The sequence below is a fragment of the Mobula hypostoma genome, chromosome 5 (genome assembly GCF_963921235.1).
Source record: "Mobula hypostoma chromosome 5, sMobHyp1.1, whole genome shotgun sequence".
Lineage (NCBI taxonomy): Eukaryota > Metazoa > Chordata > Chondrichthyes > Myliobatiformes > Myliobatidae > Mobula > Mobula hypostoma.
In genome coordinates this window covers 14,433,808-14,458,785 of record NC_086101.1, presented here as the reverse complement: position 1 = coordinate 14,458,785, position 24,978 = coordinate 14,433,808, and the positions used below count along the sequence as shown (strand labels likewise).

General features: G+C 45.3%; 1 protein-coding gene across 1 annotated transcript; it reads left to right on the top strand.

Moving 5' to 3' along the window:
• The first annotated feature begins 280 nt into the window (after positions 1-280).
• On the top strand, positions 281-24,877 carry LOC134346625 (CCN family member 1-like). The gene is made up of 5 exons (XM_063048076.1): positions 281-659; positions 5,988-6,186; positions 13,807-14,118; positions 17,634-17,836; positions 22,742-24,877. The coding sequence occupies exons 1-5, from the start codon at positions 531-533 to the stop codon at positions 23,048-23,050; spliced, it is 1,152 nt and encodes a 383-aa protein (XP_062904146.1). The 5' UTR covers positions 281-530; the 3' UTR covers positions 23,051-24,877.
• Positions 24,878-24,978: the final 101 nt, after the last annotated feature.

Genomic DNA, 24,978 nt, shown 5'->3' with positions numbered 1-24,978 from the left:
AAAAGCAGGCAAGGGCTTGGAACTGGGGTGCGATCACTTCAGCCACTGTGGTGTGGAGTGGATGCCTCCTGTGTCCTAGACTGCTCAAAACAACATGCCACTCCTTGGAAGTGCTCTAAGAATAAATTCTTGGAAGCCAACCACAGTGATGTGAAGTCAGCGCCTCTCTCAGAATTGTAAATTTTGAGCTTATCTCTCCCACCCACCTTGCCCGACAGTGAAGGGACGCCTATAAATACAGGCTTGCAAACCACCAGGCTTCATTCTCCTGAATCTCACTCCTCCCCACAAGAACAAATTTGCTTGCCTAGTTGCCCAGCTCCAGCGATTCTTCGTCTAGGCAGCCTTGTTTGGCGATCTAATTGCACATACCTGGAACTTTGAGGCTCCGGATTGTTTTGCCAGTAGCTGGAGTGGAACAGAAGAGTCTGGATTAATTGGACTCTCTTTGAATCCACTTCTAAGCCTTTTGTTTACTCCCTGTAAACCCTTGACCCATTTCGGAACAGGAGGATTGCCCTCAGGCAGTGATGGGCTTCGGCTGGAAGAGCGGATTGTCTAGCTTGAGGTTGGGCTCCCGCGTGCAAGTGCTTGCCGGCACCATCACTGCGCTCTGGGTTGTGCTCCTTCTCCTGGGAGCCTCGTCATTCGCTCATGAGGTAAGGGCGTTTGCTGCGGGTCCTCCCAGTGACTTGACTGCCAGAGGTAGAACCAAAACGCATGAGTGCATTGGAGGGAGGCTCACGGCTCAGTGAGTGGGTGGGCAGCATGCAGAGAGCAACAAAAATTGGGAGTGAGGGGCAGGGATGAGTGATAGAAAGTAACACGACTGGGGGTGAGTAATAAAAAGTAATGTGTAATAAAGGATAGGGATTAACAGGACTAGGAGAGAGTTTTAGAGAGTAACGGGACTGGGAGTGATCAATAGAGTGTAACAGGACTGTGACTAATAAGGAGTAATGGGACTGGGAGTGAGAGATAGAGAGGTTTAGGGTTAGCAGTAAGCAACAGAAACTGATACAGACCAGGAGTGCTATCACAAAGTGGGAGTGAATGACAAAGACTGACATGAACTAGGCCAGGCATGAGTGACAGAAAGAATATGGATTTTTGTGTCAGTGGCAGAGAGTAATATGAACTAAGACTGTGTGATAGAGATTAACACACTGACCACGAGTGACTGATAGGTATGAAATGGACTGGAAATGTGGTCGAGAGTAACATGGATCAGGAATGTGTCATTTAGGGATCAACAAGAACATGAGTGACCCACAGAGTTGATAAATATTTTTGGTATTTTATTGCTATCTTATATGCGTTTGTGATCTTATATGTGTTTTGTACCCTGGTCCCAGAGTAACGCTGCTACATTTGGATGTATTCGTATGCACGGCTGAATGACAATTAAATTTGAACTTGAATATAAAGAGCATTTTGGTGTGGGAATCTGAGATCATAACTCAGAGTGAATTATTAACTCTGAAGGGCATTTGACAGGAGTGCTGTGTATGCAGGGTTCTTAGTATATTCAAGGATCCCACTCATAGATCCAGCATCCTCTCTGACTTTTTACCATTAGGCAGGAGACTCCGATGCACAAAAACCAGAATGGTCAGGATTGGAGGAAGTTTCTTCCCTCAGGCCATTAGGCTTTTGAACTCCATGCTACATCGCATTCGAAGTGTCACTGGTTAATCAGAATCAGTTTTATTATCACCGGCAGGTGACGTGAAATTTGTTAACTTAGCAGCAGCAGTTCAATGCAATACGTAATCTAGGAGAGAGAGAAAAAAAATAATAATAAATAAAATAAAACATAATAATCAATAAACAAGTAAATCAATTTTGTATATTGAATAGATTATTTAAAAATGTGCAAAAACAGAAATACTGTATAGTAAAAAAGTGAGGTAGTGCCCAAAACTTCAATGTCCATTCAGGAATTCGGATGGCAGAGGGGAAGAAGCTGTTCCTGAATCGCTGAGTGTGTGCTGTCAGGCTTCTGTATCTCCTACCTGATGGTAACAGTGAGAAAAGGGCATGCCCTGGGTGCTGGAGGTCTTTAATAATAGGCACTGCCTTTCTGAGACACTGTTCCCTGAAGATGTCCTGGGTATTTTGTAGGCTAGTGCCCAAGATGGAGCTGACTAGATTTACAACTCTCTGCAGCTTCTTTCGGTCCTGTGCAGCAGCCCCTCCATACCAAGACAGTGATGCAGCCTGTCAGAATGCTCTCCATGGTACAACTATAGAAGTTTTTGAGTGTATTTATTGACATGCCAAATCGCTTCAAACTCCTGATAAAGTATAGCCGCTGTCTTGCCTCCTTTATGACTATATAACCATATAACGATTACAGCACGGAAACAGGCCATCTCGGCCCTTCTAGTCCATGCCGAACTCCTACTCTCACCTAGTCCCACCGACCTGCACTCAGCACATAACCCTCCATTCCTTTCCTGTCCATATATCTATCCAATTTAACTTTAAACGACAAAATCAAATCTGCCTCAACCACTTCTGCTGGAAGCTCGTTCCACACAGCTACCACTCTCTGAGTAAAGAAGTTCCCCCTCATGTTACCCCGAAACTTTTGTCCTTTAACTCTCAACTCATGTCCTCTTGTATGAATCTTCCCCACTCTCAATGGAAAAAGCCTATCCACGTCAACTCTATCAATCCCCTTCATAATTTTAAACACCTCGATCAAGTCCCCCCTCAACCTTCTACGCTCCAAAGAATAAAGACTACATCAATGTGTTGGGACCAGGTTAGATCCTCAAAGATCTTGACACCCAGGAACTTGAAGCTGCTAACTCTCTCCACTTCTGATCCCTCTATGAGGATTGGCATATGTTCCTTCGTCTTACCCTTCCTGATGTCCACAATCAGCTCTTTCGTCTTACTGACATTGAGTGCCAGGTTGTAAGAGTGCTCTGTATCTGCAATATTTAATTTATGCACTTTAGTTTGTTTATGTGTAATCCATCTGTGGATTTCATCCTTACTTTCATAAGTTATTGTGTGTCGTGTGTGTTACGTATATCATGGTGCTTTAAACCCTGGTTCGGAGAAACGGCAATCATGTATATAGTTAAATAACAATAAACTTGACTTGATATACGGATCATCAGAGAATGCGAGTACGTGGTAGTTATAATGTTGGTGTTTGGGAGAAATGCGTACTGATGGAAGTCAGGGAATCACACAAAACAGAAGTGGCCCTTCGGCCTTAACATCCATGCTGTCATGTACTGATCTATATCAATCGTATAAACCAGCACTTGGCCCGTCGCCTTCCGAGCCGTGGCAATTCAAATACATCCCTAACGCTGTGAGCAGCCCCTCTGGCGCACAAAAAGCGTCCCGCACCGGGCCGGGGTGGAGTATCAGCGGTGACGACAAAAACCAAACAACGACAGTCCATTTGTATCTTGGCTCGGGGTGGCGGCTATCGGCCGGCAAATCTCAGTCGGACATGAAAACGACAGAATTCGCATCTTGACTCGGAGTAGCTGCAAAATGGCCAGCAACTCAGCTGGACACGAAAAACGACTGAATTCACTAAGCAGCCACAGGCACCGAAGCAACTTACAGTCCACGATACTTAGCGGCTCCGGGACAAGCATAGCCATTCTCCAGCGTCTTGGGGGTGTTCTTGGGGGTGTTGCTCAATTCTTCCAGCTTCTGCTGAATCTCTGTTGGTTCGAGTCCTTCCTCGAACAGGAGCAATAGGTGCTGCTGAACGGGTGTGTGTGTGTGTGTGTGTGTGTGTGTGTGTGTGTGTGTGTGTGTGTGTGTGAGAGAGAGAGAGAGAGACAGTCAGTCAGTCAGTCATGGGGGGAGGGGTGATGGATCCAAACTGTCCAAGGAGCTTGTTGGAAAGCAAAGACAATCAAATGTCCTGTTTTATACCCTAAACTATCATCTGAGCCATCATCTCACCATCATCTCAGCCAACACATAGGGATGTGCAACAGCGACCAAGGAACAGAAGCGGATCCACTGTTCCTTCTAAGCCGTGCAGTAACTGAAATGCTTCCGTGCACATACCTTCAGTTGCTGCGCAGTTGGAATTTTCTTTTTATATACTGTAGTGTTAATATAATTTGAAAATTATATTAGTATACTATAATTTTTAAATTATAGAGATATAATTTTAAATTTTATTTTAATACAATAATAAATCATAAATTTTCTAAATAATAAACATACTGCAGCCTTTGCTTTGAAATATTTTAGAGCTTCAATGTATTTACATTCAAGAGAAATTCAAATTCACGTGGATCCATTTCCACCACTTCCCTACTCTTTCTCAATATCACTGTCTCAATCTCCAGAACCAGCTTATCCAATAATGTCTATTATAAACCTACAGACTCTCACAGCTGTCTGGACTATGCCTCCTCCCACTCTGCTACTTGTAAAAATGCCATCCGCTTCTCTCAATTCCCCCATCTCCACTGCATCTGCTCTCAGGATGAGGCTTTTCATTCTGGAAAAAGGAGATGTCTCCCTTTTTCAAAGAAAGGGGCTTCCCTTCCTTCACCATCAACGCTGCCCTCAACTGCACCTGTTCCATTTCACACATGTCTGTTCTTACCCCATCCTCCCACCAGGGATAGGGTTCCTCTTGTCCACACCTACCACCCCTCCAGCCTCCACATCCAGCACATAATTCACCAAAACTTCCGCCACCTCCAATTGGATCCCACCACCAAACATGTCTCCCCCCCCATCCACTTTCAGCTTTCCACAAGGATTGCTCCCTATGTGACTCCCTTGTCCATTCATCCCGCCCCACTGATCTCCCTCCTGGCACTTATCCTTGCAGGCGGAACAAGTGCTACACCTGCTCCTACACCTCCTCCCTCACTACTATTCAGGGTCCCAAACAGTCCTTCCAGGTGAGGTGATATTTCACCTGTGAGTCTGTTGGGGTCACATACTGTGTTCAGTGCTCCCAGTGTAGCCTCTTGTATATCAGTGAGACCTGACATAGATTGGGAGACCGCTTCACCGAGCATCTATGCTCCATCTCCAGAATAAGCGGGATCTCCCAGTGGCCATCCATTTTAATTCCACTTCCTATTTCCATTCTGATATATCCATCCATAGCCCCCTCCACTGTTGGGATAAGGCCACACTTAGGTTGGAGGAACAACACCTTATATTTTGTTTGAGTAGCTTCCAAACTGATGGCATGAACATCGATTTCTCAAACTTCCAGTAATTCCCTGCTTCACCATTTCCCATCCCCTTGTCTCCATGCCTGCCCATCACCACCCTCTGGTGCTCCTCCCCCTTTTTTCTTTCTTCCATGGTCATCTCTTTCACCAATCAACTTCCTAGCTCTTTGCTTCATCCCTCCCCCTCCAAGTTTCACCTATTGCCTGGCATTTCTCTCTCCCTCCCCCCCCCTTTCAAATCTAGTCCTTAGTTTTCCCCCCTCCCCTCCCCCATCCTGCCAAAGGGTTTTGGCATGAAACATCGACTATGCTTTTTCCTATAGATGCTGTCTGGCCTGCTGAGTTCCTCCATCATTTTCTGTGCGTCTTGCATATATTTACATTGTCAGTGTTTCAAGTTACAACACTGATACAAATTGTAACAATAAACACAGAATGGAAGTCAGTAGCTCATTGTTAATAAACCGACAGCCTGCTGAATGCTGACACATGTTACAAACAAAAATATTTGAAGTGTCATCCAGTTTTCAGACCATGTAAAAATTTCCTGCTCAGCTGTAAAACAAAATTAATGGGATGTTGGTCCAGTCTGCATCATGTGGCTCTTAGAGGGGTCTTGCTCTGCAAGCATTGACTTGCTTTCCCTCAAGATGACCGTGTTTACTCTTCAAGGAAAACAAGTTGTTCCTTGGCTATGAAATACTGTCCTGGGCCAATGACAATGAGTTAACTCTCTGTTATAGAGGAACACAATTGAACACTCCCGTAAATTACTAACCTTGTCCCTTTTCCGCACAGGTAGCGTGCCCTTTGGAATGTGAGTGCCCAAGGCTGCCAGCCTGCCGCCCAGGGGTGCCCCTGGTGATGGACAGCTGCGGTTGTTGCCAGGTTTGTGCCGGTCAGTTCAATGAGATCTGCAACGTGCTGCGACCATGTGACCAAGGGCTCCGCTGTGAGCAGGTGAAGGGGCACAGTGCCAAAGGTGGAATCTGCAGAGGTGAGCGGCTCCAACCTCCACCTGTGGGCAGAGGTGCTCTAGGGCAAAGGCGCCACCCGGGGATACTGGGATAGTCAGACTACACAGCAATACACACTACGCATACATACATCTTCATACACACACATAAACTCTGGTTCCTCCCACATTTCAAAGAGAGGTTAGTGGGCGTAATTGGACTGCCTGGGCTGGTTGGGCCAGAAGGACCCATTACTGTGCAGTATCTCTAAATAAAATATAAAAAAATAAACACACACACACACACTCATGCAAACACATGTACTCTCTCTCTCTCACACACACACAAACACACTCATAAACACATACAGAGACACACACTATACACTCACACACAGTCACACACACTCATGCTCACTCACACTCACACACACATGCACACGCTCACACACACACACACACACACACACACACACACACACTCACACTTGGGTGCACCAATGCCCATGCACATACACACATACATTCTCAAGCACTTATATATATTTACACACACAACTACCCAAGTGCATGGGCAGGTTATCTCCTGTGTTTTTGATGAGTTCAATAATATTTAGAGAATACTACTACTGATATCTATTAATTCAATACAAATTATTGAATACTAGTTATAGAACAGTACAGCACAAAAACATGCCTTTCAGCTCATTTAGTCTCCACTGAACTATTTATATGCTTAGTCCCAGATTTAGAACTTCATACCCCTCCCATCGATGTATCTAATCAAATTTCTCTTAAATGTTGAAATCAAAACCAGATCCACCACTTCCGCTGGCAGCTCGTTCCACACTCTCACCACCCTCTGAGTGAAGGAGTTCCCCCCTCATACTCCCCTTAAACATTTCACCTTTCACCCTTAACCCATGACCTCCAGCTCAATCTCACTCAACCTCAATGGAAAAATCCTGCTTGCATTTACCCCATCTATACCCCTCATAATGTTGCATATGTCTATCAAATCTCTTCTCATTTTTCTACGTGATAGGGAATAAAGTTATAACCTATTGAACCTTTCCCTATAACTCATGTTGTCAGGTCCTGGCACTATCCATGTAAATTTTACCTGCACTCGTTCAATCTTATTGCTATCTGTCCTGCAGTTAGGTGACCAAAACCCGCACACAATGCTCCAAATTAGGCATCACCTGTGTATTGTCCAACATCAACAAAACATCCCATCTCTTGTACTTAAGACCTTGATTTATGAAGAAAAATGTGCCAAAAGGTTTCTTTATAACCCTATCTACCTGTGATGCCAGCTTCAATGAATAATGGACTTGTACTGCCAGATCCCTCTGTTCAACTGCACTCCTCAGTGCCCTACCACTCACTACGCAAGTTCTACCCTCGTTTGTCCTCCCCAACTGCAACATCTCATACTTGTCAACATTAAATTCTGTCTTTTATTTTCCAGTCCCTTTTCCCAGCTCGTCTAGATCCCACTGAAAGCACTGACATTCTTCCTCATGGTCCACTACATCCCCAATCCTGGTGTCATCCATAAATTTGCTGATCTAGTTTACCACATTATCATCCAGATCTTTGATAACAATAAGAGACCCTGCAGTGCACCACTAGTCACAGGCCTCCAGTCAGAAAGGCAACGACATACTACCACTCTCTGGCTTCTCCCACAAAGCCAATGTCTAATCCAATTTACTACCTCATCTTGAACGCCAAGCAACTGAACCTTCTTGACCAACCTCATATGCAGGACTTTGGCAAAGACCTTGCTAAAGTCCATGTAGACAACATCCACTGCCTTGCCTTCATCAACTTTCCTGATAATGTTCTCAACAAAAGTCCATAAGATTGGTTAGACATGATCTACCACATACAAATCCATATTGACTATGCATAATCAGTCACTCACAATCCAAATACTTATATATTTGGTCACTTAGAATATCTTCCACTATCTTGCCTGCTACTGATGTCAGACTCACCAGCATATAATTTTCTGGCTTATTCTTAAGAGCCTTTCGGAAACAATGGAACAACAATAGCTACGCACCAATACCTCACTTGTGGCTAAGAACATTTTAAATATCTCTGCTAGGTCCCCCGCAATTTCTGCACTGACCTTCCAGGGAGCTGTAGAGAACACTTTGCCAGGTCCTGGGGACTTATTCGCCCTAATTTGCCTCAAGACAGCAAACACCTCCTCCTCTGTAATCCGTATATGGTCCATGACCTCACTGCCATTTTGCCGCACTTCTATAGACTCAGTATCATTTTCCCAAGTAAAAAGAGATGCAAAAAGACATTTCAGATCTTCCCCATCACTTTCAACACTATCCTATATTATTGAATTGAGTGAATACCTACTACTGATCTAAGCTTGTTGGATGTGGGAAGGGAGGGACGGAAACCTCCAGTGTTCCTGATGACTACAACTGCAAAAGTACATCCAGCTGCAGCTTCTCATAATCCGCGTTCAGGAATGCAGCTGGAAATGGATGAACTTCGGATTATTCAGGAGGCTGAGGGGGGTTGATAGGACATACAGAGAGGTAGTTACACTTAAGGTGAAGGACACAGGTAACTGGGTGACCTTTAGGAGGGGGAAAAAGAATAGGCAGCAAGTGCAGAGTACCCCTGTGACCATTCCCCTCAACAGTAAGATCAATAGACAATAGGTGCAGGAGTAGGCCATTCGGCCCTTCGAGCCAGCACCGCCATTCACTGTGATCATGGCTGATCATCCACAATCAGTATCCAGTTCCTGCCTTATCCCCATAACCTTTGATTCTGCTATCTTTAAGAGCTCTCTCCATCTCTTTCTTGAAATCATCCAGAGACTTGGCCTCCACTGCCTTCTGGGGCAGAGCATTCCACATATCCACCACTCTCTGGGTGAAAAAGTTTTCCTCAACTCCGTTCTAAATGGCCTACCCCTTATTCTTAAACTGTGGCCTCTGGTTCTGGACTCACCCATCAGCGGGAACATGCTTCCTGCCTCCAGCGTGTCCAATCCCTTAATAATCTTATATGTTTCAATGAGATCCCCTCTCAGCCTTCTAAATTCCAGAGTATACAAGCCCAGTCGCTCCAATCTTTCAATATATGACAGTCCCGCCATCCCGGGAATTAACCTTGTGAACCTACACTGCACTCCCTCAATAGCAAGAATGTCCTTCCTCAAATTTGGAGACCGAAACTGCACACAGTATTCCAGGTGTGGTCTCACCAGGGCCCTGTACAACTGCAGAAGGACCTCTTTGCTCTTATACTCAATTCCCCTTGTTATGAAGGCCAGCATGCCATTAGCTTTCTTCACTGCCTGCTGTACTTGCATGCTTGCTTTCAGTGACTGATGTTCAGAGGAAAGTCGCAGTGGTCAGGTCTCTGGCACTGTGTCTGACACTGTGACTCAGAAGGGAAGTGGAGAGAAGAGGTGAGCTGTGGTAATAGGACATCTCAGATCAAGTCCACAGCATGGACAGTGAGAGGATGAGTAGCCAGAGATGGTGGTCCACGTCTGACATGGGTAGCAGGGGGTGACAAAGCCCTGCAAAATGAGTTCAGGGAGTTAGGTGTTAAGTTAAAGGATAGGACCTCCAGGGTTATGATATCAGGATTGCTATCTGTACCACGTGCTTGTGAGGCCAGAGATAGGAAGATCATAGATTAACACATGGCTGAGGAGATGGTGCAGGAGGGAGAGCTTCAGATCTCTGGATCATTGGGCTCTCTTCCAGGAAAGGTGGGACCTGTACAGAAGGGACGGTTTGCACCCGAATTGGAGATGGACTAATATCCTAGCAGGAAAGTTTGCTGGTGCTGTACAGAGAGGTGGGGAGGGGTTAAAACTATAGTTGCAGGGGGGAACCAGGGTGCCGGAAAAGATGGTTGTGGAGAAAGATGTTGTTAAGCCTACATACAAAGTCAGAACTCCAGAGATTGAGCATGGTGGGACTAACGTTCCGAGCTCCGTATATTTCACTGCAAGGATTATTGTAGGAAAGGCAGATGAGTTCAGGGCTGATCCACCTGGAGTTATCACATTGTTGCTATTAGTGAGACTTGGTTGAAGATGGGGCGGTACTGGCAGCTTGGTGTTCCAGCGCTTTGTTGTTTTAGATGTGATAGAGCAGGAGGGATTGAAGTGGGAGGGGTGGCATCAGGATAAATATCATGGCAGTGTTCAGTCAGGAGAGACTGGAGAGCTCTATAGACAACCCAAGAGTCTGCGGGATTTGGAGGAGGAAATTTGTGGAGAGATTGCAGACTGTTGCAAGAGATAAGGGTGTGATTATAAGTGATTTTAAGTTCAAACTACAAAGTTTAAAGTTAATATACTTTCTACAACCTTGAGATCTGTCTCTTTACAGGCAGCCACAAAACAAAGAAACCCAACAAAGCCCATTAAAAAAATAAACACCCTCAGTGCAGAGAAAAAAAATCAAATTGTGCAAACAGTAAAAGTAAGCAAATAGCATTCACAAGCAAAGTTCATAGAAATGAGTCCACATTGAGACACAGTGAATCAAAAGTGAGACACAAAGCCGAGCATCATGGCAGCCAATTCAGGAGCCTGTTAGTTGTAGGCCACAGCCTCAGATCAGCACAGTGGTGAGTAAACTCGTGGAGCAGCAAGCTGAACCAGCCTGTCCCTTCCCTATAGTCCCAACACCCTGACCTTCTCAATTTGGCCCGGTCCTTAAATTGATCAAATCTCAGGTCTCTCCTTGCTCTCAGGCCCGGGCTCCGTCTCGACTCTGCCTTGCCTCCACTCACCTTGCTTTGCCGTTTTGAATCACCTCCAAGTCTGCACCAGCAATGGCCAAGCATTGGCGCATTCCCCGCTCTCATGCCAAGCTGCCTCAATTCACCCGTTCACGCCACATTGCAACCATCCTGCTCCAGTTCACACCACAAAAATGCCAAGTCATACAGGGTACAAAAGCTCAACTCTGAAAGGGAAGCTACAGACTATTGTTTACAGTGACCATTTACCAGAAAAAGAAAAAGTGTTATTAAGTAAGTAATTAGTAGTCTCTTTGTTTTGTTTTGAGCTTCACCAACCATCTTAAACCAAACTTTCCACATATGGATTGAGACTCCCACACTGTAAAAGTACTGGATGGGATGGAGTTTGTGAAATGTGTTCAGGAAAGTTTCCTTAATCAGTACATGCAATTCCCAATACGAGACAGAGTGTGATACTAGATTTCCTATTTGGAAATGAGACAGTGCAGGTGAGAGAAGTTTATGTAGGGGAAGACTTTGCACCTCGTGATCATAATGCCATTAGTTTCAAGGCAATTATGGAAAAGGATAGGTCTGGTCCTCAGCCTGAGATTCAAAATTAGAGAAAGGCCAATTTTGATTGAATCAGAAAGGAACTGGCAAGTGTGGATTGGGACAGGTTGTTTTCTGGCAACAGTGTTCTTGGTCAGTGGAAGACTTTTAAAAGTGAAATTTTGAGAGTACAGAGCTTTTCGTTCCTATCAGAATGAAAGGCAAGGATAGCACGTGTAGGGAACCTTGGTCTTGAAGAGACGTTGAAATCCTGGTTTAAAAAAAGGAGGGTGCACAGCAGGTATAGGCAAGCAGGAATGAACGCCTATGAGTACAAGAAATACAAGAGAAGAGTTAAGAAGGAAATCAAGAGGGCTGAAAGAAGTCATGAGGTTAATCTGGCAGTCAAGGTGAAGCAGAATCCTAAGGGTTTCTACAGATATGTTAAGAGCAAAAGGATAGCAAGGGACAAAATTGGTCCTCTGGAAGATCAGAGTGATTATCAATGCCTGGAGCCGAAAGGGATAAAGGAGATCTTATATATATCTTTTGCATCTGTATTTACTCGGGAGATGGACACAGATGTGAAACAATGCACCAGTGAGGTCATGGATGCTATACAGATTACAGAGGAGAAAGTGTTTACTGCTTTGAGACAAATTAGGGTGGATAAATCCCCAAGGCCTAACAAGGTGTTCCTTTGGACCCAGTGATATACTAACCCAGAAATTGCAAGGCTCTAGCAGAGATATTTAAAACATTCTTAGCCACTGGTGAAATATTGGAAGATAGGAAGACAGCTAATGTTATCTGCTGTTTCAGGAAGGCTTTAAGAATAAGCCAGGAAATTATAGGCTGGTAAGACTGACATTCGGCTCGAAGGGCCGAAGGGCCGAAGGGCCTACTCCTGCACCTATTTTCTATGTTTCTATGCTACATCAGAAGTGGAAAAGTTATTGGAAGGTATTCTAAGGGACTGGATATACAAGTATTTGAATAGACAGGGACTAATCAACATGGCTTCGTGCATGGTAGGTTGTCTCTAACCAATCTTCTAAAGTTTTCAAGGAAGTTACCAGGAAAGTTGATGAAGGCAAAGCAGTGGACATTGTCTACATAGACTATAGCAAGGCCTTTGATAAGGACCCACGTGGGAAGTTGGCCAAGAAGGTTCAGTAGCTTGGCATTCAAGATCAGGTAGTAAATTGGATTAGACATTGGCTTCGCTGGAGAAGCCAGAGAATGGTAGTAGATGGTTGCCTCTTTGACTGGAGGTCTGTGACTAGTGGTGTGCCACAGAAATCAGTGCTGGATCCTTTCGTGTTTGTCATCTGTATCAACAATCTGGATGATAATGTGGTAAAGTGGATCAGCAAATTTGCGGATGACTCCAAGGCTGGGGATGTAGTGGACAGCGAAGAAAACTATCGAAATTTGTAACAGGATCTGGACCAGCTGGAAAAATGGGCTGAAAATGGCAGATGGAATTTAATGCAGACAAGTGTGAGTGTTGCATTTTGAGAGAACCAACCAGTGTAGGACTTGCACAGTGAGCAGTAGGGGACTGAAGGGTGTGGTGGAACAGAGGGATCTTGCAAGTGGCATCAGGTAGATAGGGTCATAAAGAAAGCTTTTGGCACATTGACCTTCATAAATCAATGCGCTGAGAACAGGAGATGAGATGTTATGATGAAGTTCTGTAAGACATTGGTGAGACCTAATTTGGAGTATTTATGCAGTTTTGATAGCCTACCTACAGGAAAGATGTCAATAAAATTGAAAGAATGCAGAAAAAATTTATAAGAATGTTGTCAGGACTTGTTGACCTGAGTAATAGGGAAGTGTTGAATAGGTTAGGACTTTAATCTCTGGAACATAGAAGATAGAGAAGAAATTTGATAGCAGTATACAAAATTATAAGAAGTAAATATAGGGTAAGTGCATGCAGGCTTTTTCCATTGAGGTCATGGGTTAGGAGTGAGAGATGAAATGTTTCAGGGGAACATGGAAGGGACTTCACTCAGAGGGCGGCGAGATGGTGGAATGAGCTGCCAGCACTAGTGGCGGATGTGGGTGGATTTCAACATTTAAGAGATATTTAGATAGATCATTGATGGAGGGCCATGACTGGGTGCAGGCCAATAGGAATAGGCAGATTAATGGATCAGCATGGACTAGATGGGCTGAAGGGCTTGTTTGTGTGCTGTAGTTTTCTATGACTCTATAATCAACTGCATTTGAACTATTCCCTCCCACAGTTAAAATAACTTCTTCTGGTTAAGTAGGTACTTTGTTCATTGAAACATCTATGGAGAGTGGCTCTCAGACCCCAAATGCACTATTTCCTCTCTCTTGAAGCCAGCACCCCAGGGCGCCCGTGCACTAAGGATGGCAAAGTGTACCAGCACGGCGAGACGTTTCGGCCCAGCTGCCAGCTCCAGTGCACCTGTGAGGATGGTAGAATTGGTTGCCTGGCCCTATGCCCTCTGAAGCTGCCCACTCCGCCCGCCTCCTGCCCCAATGCTCACCTGGTGCAGGTAGTCGGCACCTGTTGCAAGAAGTGGAAATGTGTCGCCCGATACTCCAAAGACTGGGCATGGGGAGTCGCCAAGTGGAAGAGCAAGTTCGATCCCACCAACGAGGTGGTTGAGCACAGAGTGGCAGCAAAGAGTAAGTCCATCATGTGAAAGAGAGAGGAAGAGGGGGAGGAAGAGAGAGGAAGAGGGGGAGGAAGAGAGAGTGGGCCGAGAGAAAGCTAGAAATGGGAGAGAGAGAGAGGGGAAGAGATGGGAGAAAGAGAGGAAGATGATGTATAGATATAAAAGAGAAGAGAAAGGGTAGGACAGAGAGGGAGATATAGAGGAAAAGAGGGACAGTGAGAGAGTGACAGAAGGGCAGAAAGTGAGATTGATAAAAAGGGTGGATGTTGAAGTGGCAGAGAAGGGGAGAGAGAATGGGGAAGAGAAGGACAGAAAGAGGGGGTGAGAGGACAGAGAGCGGGAGAATGTGGAAGAGAGTCTGTGTGTATAAGAGAGTGAGAGAAATTGAAAAAGAGACCAAGTATAGAAGATAAAACATTACAGCACAGTACAGGCCTTTCAGACCACTATATTATGCCAGCCTTTCAGACCACTATATTATGCCAGCCTCTTAACCTACACCAAGATCAATCTAAACCTTCCCTCCTTCATAGCCTCCATTTTTCTATCATCCATGTACCTATATACGAGTTTCTTACATGCCCGACTGTGTCTATACCCATCATCACCTTCACTCTACCACCATCACTTCACACTTTTCCGGATTGAGCTCCATTTGCCACTTCTCAGCCCCAGCTCTGCATCCTGTCAATGTCCATTTGCAAACTATGACAACTTTCCACACTACCTACAACTCCACCAACCTGAGTGTGGCAGTCACAGGTACAGATAAAGTAGCCTGGGGGAGTAACAACAGGGCATTTTGCAGATGGCATACTCTGTTGTCATTGTGTAAGGCAAGTCAGATTTCTGACTTCAGATGTATTTCTTCATCATTTTATCGCACAGAGTACAGTGAGCAGTTTAGGGCCCATTATTTAAGGAGGGATGAGCTGTCTATGCCTGCACAGCATATTCCCACTGACAGTCATTAATAGGTAGAGATCTTGGAGTATTGTGAGCAGTTTTGGGCCCCTTATCTAAGAAACCTACAAGAGGACCAAACCTTGTTGTCGGGTTTGGAGGTTTGCATGCCTCAGTGGCCCGGAGAGCTGCACTGGCTGGAGTCAGGACTTTATGCTTTGGCTCTTGGTAAGGTCACCCATGCCAAACAGGTCAAAGGGTAAAGGCCAGACCAAGAGTTCGGGGGTTCAACTCAGGGCTAGCTACGCTGACTGTTCAAAAAATAAATTGTTATGGAAACAGCAATGAAGAACCCTTCCATCTATGTGTGTGACTGTATACCTGAGCCTCCACCCAGGACTTGCATGGCTGACAGTACTGAAAACTGAGAGGAAGACTGCACTTCATTGAACCCCTGAAGGGCAGAGGAAATGCGGGTGACCAAAGACAACTTGGCACTGTAACGTCGAGGCAGGAATAGAGGACCCCGAACCACACCTGGGGTACAGTAGAGAAGGTGGCCAAGGACAGACAGAGTTGGAGGACCTTCATTGCTGCTCTAAAAGCTAGGGCAATAAGTAAGTTTCTAAGAAAGGATATGCCGGCATTTGAGAGGGTCCAGAGGAGGTTCACGAGAATTATCCAGGAATAAAAGGGTTGACATATGAGGAGCGTTTGATGACTCTGGACCTGCACTTGCTGAAGTTAAGAAGAATGAGGGGAGAATTTCATTGAAGTATACTGAATATTAAAAGGCCAAGACAGAGTGTAATTGGAGAGAATGTTTCCTATAGTGGAAAACGGCAAGGACCAGAGGCACAGCCTCCGAATAGAAGGATGTCCCTTTAGAACAGAGACGGGGAGTGATTTCTTCAGCCGGAGGGTAGTGAATCTGTGGAACTCATAGCCATGGACGACCGTGAAGGCCAAGTCATTGGGTATATTTAAAGTGGAGATTGATGGATTCTTGATTAGTCATGGCATCAAAGGTGGCAGAGAGATGGCAGGAGAATGGGGTTGAAAGGGATAATATATCAGCCATGATGAAATGCTGGAGTAGACTTGATGGGCCAAATAGTCTAATTCTGCTCCTATGTCTTGTGTCTTATTTCAAGTACATTGAAACATACAGAAAATGCGTCTAAGAATGTGCTGGTGGCAGCCCGCAAAGTGTTGCCACACATTCCGGTGCCAACATAGCGTGCCTACAACGTTCAGCAGAACAGCACGAGCAACGGCGAAACAAAATAACGGGGAAAGCAAGTCCGTTTTCACCCTCCCCCCGCCCACTCCAACACAGACAGGCCTCCAACACCGGGAGAGTCTACCTCTGAACCTCGGTCCTCCAGTCCTTGGCCCTTGACTTTCCGACTCAGAGACATCAGCCTCCAACCTCCGGCTCCTGGCCCAAGCTAAAGATGCTGGATGGAGAGATTGCAATCAAAGAACCAATGTGGCAGATATCCATGACGAAAGGCCAATTATAACTGGGTCACTATCCCCGTTATTTGCATGTCAGTACAGGCTTTGGTTAGTTCACTCCATGTCAGGTGCAGTGTTTTGCCAGCCAGGATGGAGTTAAATGTGTTTCCCTGGGGATCACATCTCAATCTTCTGGACTACAATGGAACTAGCATTTCACCATAACCTGTGCTTTTTAAGTATATTCAGATTTTATTTAATTATTTTATTATGTTATATTTTATTATATTTATATAATAATTACCTTATTATATTATATTTACATATGTGCCTAAGACTTTTGCACAAGGCAGAGGGTTGGACATGGGGCTAGCAACCCATCCCATAAAAACCCAGTGCTATAGAAACACCAGCAGAAGCTCCAAAGACTTCATCCCTGGGGGACAAAGGGGCTTCGAAGATGGGCTACACCTGGGGTCAACTTGAGAGTCTGGCACAGGACAGAGGACGATGGTGAGCTGCTGTTGCCAGTCTGCCCCAGTATAGGTGATGAATTTAAGTGTGTCTGAATAGGCACACACACAGTTAGAAACAGACAGCCTCCCATGCACACTCATGCAGATCTGCACATACGACACTGTAAGAATCCACTCATATGGACAACACACACATGCACGTCCCCATACGCCTTCAGACAGACAGCAGAGCTGTGCTAAGTGCACTCATGTGGTCTCCCAAGCACAGACTCATACACATGAATATACCACCACGTAAAAACAGGAACAGGATACAGTACACAGAAGAACATTCACATAGCTGAATACGTACATATTTACTGCACTTATGCAAACAGGCATTTATACACATACACATTGCATGCAAACACACAAAAATATGTACTATAGATATACAGGTAGACAATATGCATGTAATTTCAGTTACAGGTATATGCAGTTAGCTATACATATTGATAGACGCATATTAACACCCACACCTTAGATTCATTCATTCGACCTCTCCCTACCTCTCTTACCCCACCTCTTCCCCCCTCTCCCCGGCAGAGGGTTGGATATGAAGTGTGCAGTTGTGTGTCTATGTATTTGAACTAGTGAGCATATGCATTCCATTATTCCTGATGAATCTGTTTCCTGATTGTCCCAGTGTCAAGGGGCCGTTTCAAGAACCGCAGACTCCAGAGTCCCGGGTGCACAGTCAAGGCCACGGAGTGGTCGCAGTGCTCGAAGACGTGTGGCATCGGCACTTCCACCAGACGCAGCAACAACAACACCAAGTGCCAGCTGAAAGAGGAGACGAGGCTCTGCCAGATCCGACCCTGCAGCATGCTGAATGATCTCAGTCCCAAGGTCAGCCAGGAACAGGGCTAGTGTAGTGGGGAGAGCTGCTGCTCCTGAGCAGCAGATCCCAACTTCTACTCTGGGGAGTTTGCACATTCTCCCTCCGACCGTGTGGACTCCCTCCCAGGTGTTCTGGTTTTGCAAAGACATGCAGGTTGGGAGATTAACTGGCCACTATAAATCACTTTCGTATTTGTAAACTGTGAGGAGTTAGATGACATAAACGAGAAGGACCAGTTTTCCTCAGCAGTGTGGTTAAAGACAAGTTTATTGTTATAAAGGAACATCAGAAATAAGAGCAGGAGTAGGACATTTGGCCCATCGAGACTGCTTCACCATTCAATAAGATCATGACTGATCTGGCTGTGGATTCAGCTCTACCTACCTGCCCGTTCCCCATAAACTTTAAACCCTGCTATGCAAGTATCTACCTAACTGCATTTTAGATACAAGAACGTAAGAAATAGGAGCAGGAGTACTATAGTCCATCTGGCCCACCGAGACTTCTCGGCCATTCAATAAGATCATGGCTGATCTGGCCATGGACTCATCTCCACCCACCTGCCTTTTGCCCATAACCCTCAATTCCCCTACTATGTAAAAATCTAACCTACCGTGTCTTAAGTATATTTACTGAGGAGGCCTCCACTGCTTCATTAGGCAGAGAATTCCATTGATTCACCACTCTCTGGGATAAGCAGTTCCTCCTCATCTCTGTCTTAAATCTACTCCCCTGAATCTTGAGGCTATGTCCCCTAGTTCTAGTCTCATCCACCAGTGGAAACAACTTTCCTGCCTCTATCTTATCTATCCCTGTCATAATTTTATATATTTTATAGGAGATCTTATAGAAACATATTTAATGAAGTGACCTCTACTGCTTCCCTGGCAGAAATTCCATAAATTCACTACTGTCCGGAAAAAGCAGTTTCTCCTCATCTCCATCCTAAATCTATTGTCCCAAATGTTGAAGTTACCTCCTCTAGTTCTAGTCTGTCCTACCAATTGAAACACATTTCCTGCCTCTAGTTCTGTAGGTTTTGATAAGATCCCCTCTCATTCTTCCGCACAGGAGTAATGAAAAACCTATTTTCAACTCCATCACAGGCACACAGCATCAGATACATGACATCCACAAGAAAACAGAAACAAAAAAAAATCAAATTTATAACATACTTACAAGAAAAAAAGCACAATTAGAATAAAAGAAAAGTCAGTTGTGGTGCGAAGTAGCCATAGCATCGTTCTACTGAGGTGTGATTAGGTTGTGCCAGTTGGCTCAAGAACCAAATGCTTGAACCTGGTGGTGTAAACAAAGAGGGCATTGGTATATGGATTGGAGGGCAGATGAAGAAAATTGTTTTCATCTGGAGGTGAAGCCCACTCCTTAAAAGAGAAACCCTCATCAGTTTGAACAGTAAAGTGGTGTGACTTACTAAGATCAAGAGCTGGAAGCTGGGCTGACCCTGGGGAGCCTTTCTTTGACTGGCATTAACACTTTGGGCCAAATGTAATGCCACTGTTTAAGGAAGGAGGGGGAGAGAGAAAATACAGGGATGGGCAGAGTAAACATGGAAGGGAAATCATATTTGACAAATCCAGTCAAGTACTTTGTTGTATGCGAGAAATTTTTACAGAGATGTGCGGTCTTTCAAAGCGATTTGGAGGTGCCTGGGATGAGCAGTCAAGGAAAGTGGTGGAAGCAGATACAATAGTGATGTTTCAGAGGCTGTTCGACAGATACAGAAATATACAGGGAACAGAGGGGTGTGGATCACGTACAGGCAGAAGAGATTTAATTTAATTGGGCATGTTGTTTGGCACAGACACGGTGGGCTAAAAAGTCTGAGATTGGGCTGTATTGTTCTATGCTATGTACATTTGTTAGAGGTTTTAACTAAAAGAATAGATGAGGCTGAACTGATAATTGTAGTGCGCTTGGATTTTTCGATTGCTTTTGAATAAACTACTACATGAGACAGCATTGAAGGTGGCGGTGTTGGGATATTATGCTGGCATGGATTGAAGATTGGTAGACAGTGACAGGATCGGCAGGTCAGGTTTGGGAGGTCACCAGTTGATGTCAAAGGGATTAGTGCTGGACAACTGCTGTTAATAGAAGAAATCAATGATTTGCAGATAGAGGATTGAACGTAATACAAGTGGCACCACGATAGGTAGCAGCTAGCGCAATGCTATTACAGCTCGGGCCGTCAGAGTTGGGAGTTCGATTCCGGCACCATCTGTAATGAGTCTGTACGCTCTCCCCTTGAACTATGTGGATTTCCTCTGGGTGTACTACTTTCCTCCAACAACCCAAAGAGATACTAGTTAGTAGGCTAATTGGTCATTGTAAATTATCCTGTGATTAGGTTAGTGTTAAGTAGGCGGTAAACTAAAACAGCCTGTTAGTATCGAGAGATTAGAGATTAGAGATTAGAGATAGAGAACGCAAACACCAGGAATTCTGCAGATGCTGGAAATTCAAGCAACACACATCAAAGTTGCTGGTGAACGCAGCAGGGTCTCGGCCTGAAACGTCGACTGTACCTCTTCCAATAGATGCTGCCTGGCCTGCTGCGTTCACCAGCAACTTTGATGTGTGTTGCAGAGATAGAGAACTGTATTTGTCAACATAGAACAGGGAGTGAGTTTGTAAATCTGGCAGGGGCAGAGGATGTTGGGAATGTTGCGGGTGGAGCTCCACAGCAGGAGTGTGGGAAGGTGGCAGAGGAGGACCGTCGGGGCAGGGGTGGCACAGGTGCCGACACACCCAGCACTGAGACACCAGGCAAGGTCATTGGATTCCAAGCAATTAATTTATTGATCTCTCTGGTGCTTCCTGCTCCTTCCCCTCTCCCTACCCCTTTTCTCAACTATGATTCTCCTCTCTCTCTGCCCCTCTCCCACTCTCAGTCCACAATAGAGACCTACATCAGAATCAAGTTTATTTTCACTCACATATATCATGAAATTTGTTTTCTTTGGCAGCAGCAGTATTATGCAAAGTTCTTAGGCACTCTGGCAATATGCATGTGCCAAAGACTTTTGCACAGTACCGTACCTATATAGGTCAGCTGATGATACAAAGGAGGGGGCAGTACGGATTGTGAAGAGCATCCAGAGACAGCCTAATTAACCATTCAATGACATGGCTGATGGGATGTAAAATGGAAATGTGAAGATGTCCATTTTGGCTGAATTTATTTTAAATGGCAAGAGACTGAAATGGTAAGAGGTAGTTGTTCAGAGTGAGCTGGTTGTCCGTGTACACGATTCACTCAAGGCTAACGTGCAGGACGTTGTTCAGAGTGAGCTGGTTGTCCGTGTACACGATTCACTCAAGGCTAACGTGCAGGACGTTGTTCAGAGTGAGCTGGTTGTCCGTGTACAAGATTCACTCAAGGCTAACGTGCTGGAGGTTGTTCAGAGTGAGCTGGTTGTCCGTGTACACGATTCACTCAAGGTTAACGTGCAGGACGTTGTTCAGAGTGAGCTGGTTGTCCGTGTACACGATTCACTCGAGGTGCAACATGCAGATGGTGCATTGCCCCTTTCATGGAGTCATAGAGAGATGTAGCAGAGAAACAGATCTTTCAGCCATCAGGTGCACAACAGTCAAGTGCCTTTATAATAATCCTACTCCAACCCATTGTATCTTTCCCCACAGTCCCACCAACTCCCACCAGACTCAACCACTCTCTGGAGGCAATTTACCGTGGCCAATTTACACATTTTTGTGGGGTGTGGGAGAGCATGCAAACTCCAATCAGAAAACAGCGGAGGTCGGGATTGAACATGGGTTCCTGGGAGCTGTGAAGCAGTGGCTGCCCATTGCTATTGCAAGAGGATTTGAGAAGCAGAGCAGAGATACACTATTCTAACATGATGAGATTGTGCCTGGAATAATGTCTAATGATTTGGTCTCCCTACCGAAGGAAGACTACATTTGCAATAGAGGAAGGGTTAAACAGTTTGATTCCTGGGATGTACATTGTATGAGGAGAAAATAAGCAAACTATGGTTACAACCTCTTGAGCTTAGAAGAATGACAGATGATCTCATTGACAAGAAAAATGTGGTGATAATGAATCACAAACAGAGAATCTGCAGATGTTGGAAATCCAAGGCAACACACACAAAATGCTGGAGGAACTCAGCAGGTCAGGCAGCATCTATGGAAAAATGGTACAGTTGACATTTCCGGCCGAGATCCTTCGGCAGAACTAGAGAGGAAAAGATGAGTAGATTCAAAAGGAGGGGGAGGGGAGAGAGAAACACAAGATGATAGGAGCAGCCTAAAGGGGGAAGGGATGAAGTAAATAGCTGGGAAGAGGTACAGGGCTAGAGAGCATGCTGACAAGCTACATCACTGTTTGGTACAGGAACTGCATTAGAGCGGACAGGAAGGCTTTTCAATGGGTAGTCAAAACTAGCCAGCACATTAATCTTGAATCTTGATCTGGATTTTATTCTCTGGAGTGTGGAATATCGAGGGAGAATTTGAAAGATGTATACAAGATTATGAAGACTACAGTTAAAGTTAATGACTGGAGGCTTTTTCTATGGAGGTTGGGTGAGACTAGAAATGGAGGTCATAGGCCAAGCATGAAAGGTGAAATTCTTGACTTAAAGGGTGCTGGGAGTGTGGAAGGAGATGCCAGCAGAAGTGGTGGACGCAGGGTCGATTACAACATTTGGGAGAAGTTTGGATCAGGGTATGGATGTGGTGGGTATGGAGACCTATTGTCCATGTGCAGGTCGATGGGACTAGGCAGAATAACGGTACTGCATGGACTAGACGGGCTGAAGGGGCTACTTCTGTGCTGTGGTGCCCTATTTCTTTCCCTGATTTTCTCTGGTTCACTGCCTCTTGGTTGAATCACTGTTTCCGACCAATCCATTTTGTTTCAGGAAGGCAGCAGCTGCCTCAAAGTCTACAAGGAGAAGGTCCCCAAGCTGTTTGAGTATAAAAACTGCACCAGCCTGAAGATGTACAAGCCCAAGTACTGCGGGATGTGCCACGACAGGCGCTGCTGCCAGCCATCTGCCGTCAGAACCATCAAGGTCCGTTTCCACTGCCCGGGATCGGGCACCCTTGTCGTGCAGGTGGCGAAAATCCAGAAGTGCGAGTGCAGCCGCCGGGCTGATGGGTGCGCCCTGACAACCTCCCGCAGCTACGACTGGAAGAGGAGCCTGCGGGGTCCCCTGGAGCCCCAGTGACCCTCCGGCCACTCCAAAATGCAGCACGCCCATCACACGGACAGTCACACGGCATCGCCCCACAACGCTCCGTCCTGACTCCTCGTTGCCACCTAGTGTCAAGATCAAGCCTTTCCATTTCACTGGCAGGAACGCCCGCCGGCAGCTCCAGGTCGCCAGCCGGGTTCTCGTTGAGCAGTCCGCTGCAGCCACGAGGAGCAGCAGTCGGCCACTCGGCCCCTCAAGCCTGCCCTCCCCCATACCATCATGGCTGATCTGGCCCTGGGTCTCACCCCTTTCTCTTCAGCGCACCAGTTCCACCTTGGTTACTTTCTCCTGACCTTCCAAACGCTGATTTCTTCATAGGTCAGAGACAGCTGTTTTCAGCACTAGCTCATACCGTATCACCTTACAAGCACCCGCTGTAATTGTTCCGTTTCAATTAATAAACACCCTGACGGTACCCATAATTAAACTAATGGTCTATACACAGTATCTCAGTTTTTAAATGAGTAACACGAATCATCTAATTATTGACATTACTGTTTGACAGAGGGCTTTGAAAATGTATGGGAGAATACATAACAGGGAGAAGAGACTGAAGCAACTAATACGACTAATGGGCACCACAGCAGCGTAGTGCCGAACGCTATTACAGCTCGGGATGTCAGAGTTTAGAGTTCAATACTAACGTCATCTGTAGGGAGTTTGTACATTCTCCCGATGGGATGAATGAGCTTTCTCCAAGTGCTCCAATTTCCTCCCAGAGTCCAAAGAGGTACCCGTTGGTAAGTTAATCGGTCATTGTAAATTGTCCTGTGAGTAGCTTAGGGTTAAATCGGGGGGGGGGGGTGCTGGGTGGAGCAGTTCAAAGAGCCAGAGGGGCCTGGTCCCTGCTGTAACTCCAAATACTAAAGTCAGACAGGTTGATAGATCCTCATGGTCAACACCCAGTTTTTAACAGGATAAAATCTGATTTTCTCAAGTGAGGTCATTTACCTCCTCTTAACTGTTTCCAATTAACCAGACTCCGCAACCCAGGAGGGGAGAAAATTCCAGTGATTCGCCTTCACCTGCAGTGAGAAATTCCCGCACACCCTAACTGCTCCATAGTTCTCTACTTTGTCTCTCTCCTTTCGTGAACAAGTGAATCACATTTGGAGTTTCCCATCCACTGGAACCCCTCCCAGAGCTCAATAGGTTTGAAAAACATCAACCAGTAGCTCCATCATCTTTGCAACTGCACCCCTGTAAAAACCTTGGGTGCTAACTACTGTGATCTACAGGAAGCGTAGGGCATAATACACAAGAGTAGGATTAACTATGTGGCCTATTGATTCTGCTCTCCCGTTCCTGCCTTCTCCCACAACATTTAATACCCTGACTAATCAAGAAGCTATCAACCTCCACTTTAAGAATACCAAATGACCATGGCAATGAATTCCGCAGATTCACCACCCTTTAGCTGAGGAAATTCCTCCTCACTTTTTTCTCAAGGGATCCATCACCTTATCCGACTTTATTCCCAGCAGTTGTTTCTGTACCTTGCCCCCGGCGATGGGAACTGTTATGTGTTCTCCTATGCTATCTGAAACTTGCCCATCTGTTATCTTTGTGATGCTTATACTCTCTTCTACCATGCAGACCAATGTGAAATATTGGATTAAGTTACAGACTGTCGCCACATTATGCAATGGTTCTGCTCCACAGAGCTCTCTGTAAGCCAATTTCTTCAGAAACATTACTGTAGTAACCCATATGATAGATCTGTACAGACATCTGCTTTAATTCTTTCACATTGTGGAATAATTATCCTAATGCTACCAATAATTAAACTAATAGAATATATACTGCATCTCAGTCTTTAATGTGTACCATTTAATTATTATTATGATTGCATACGTCAAAGTCAGGTTCATTGTCAAAAGCACAAATACACATATGCACAG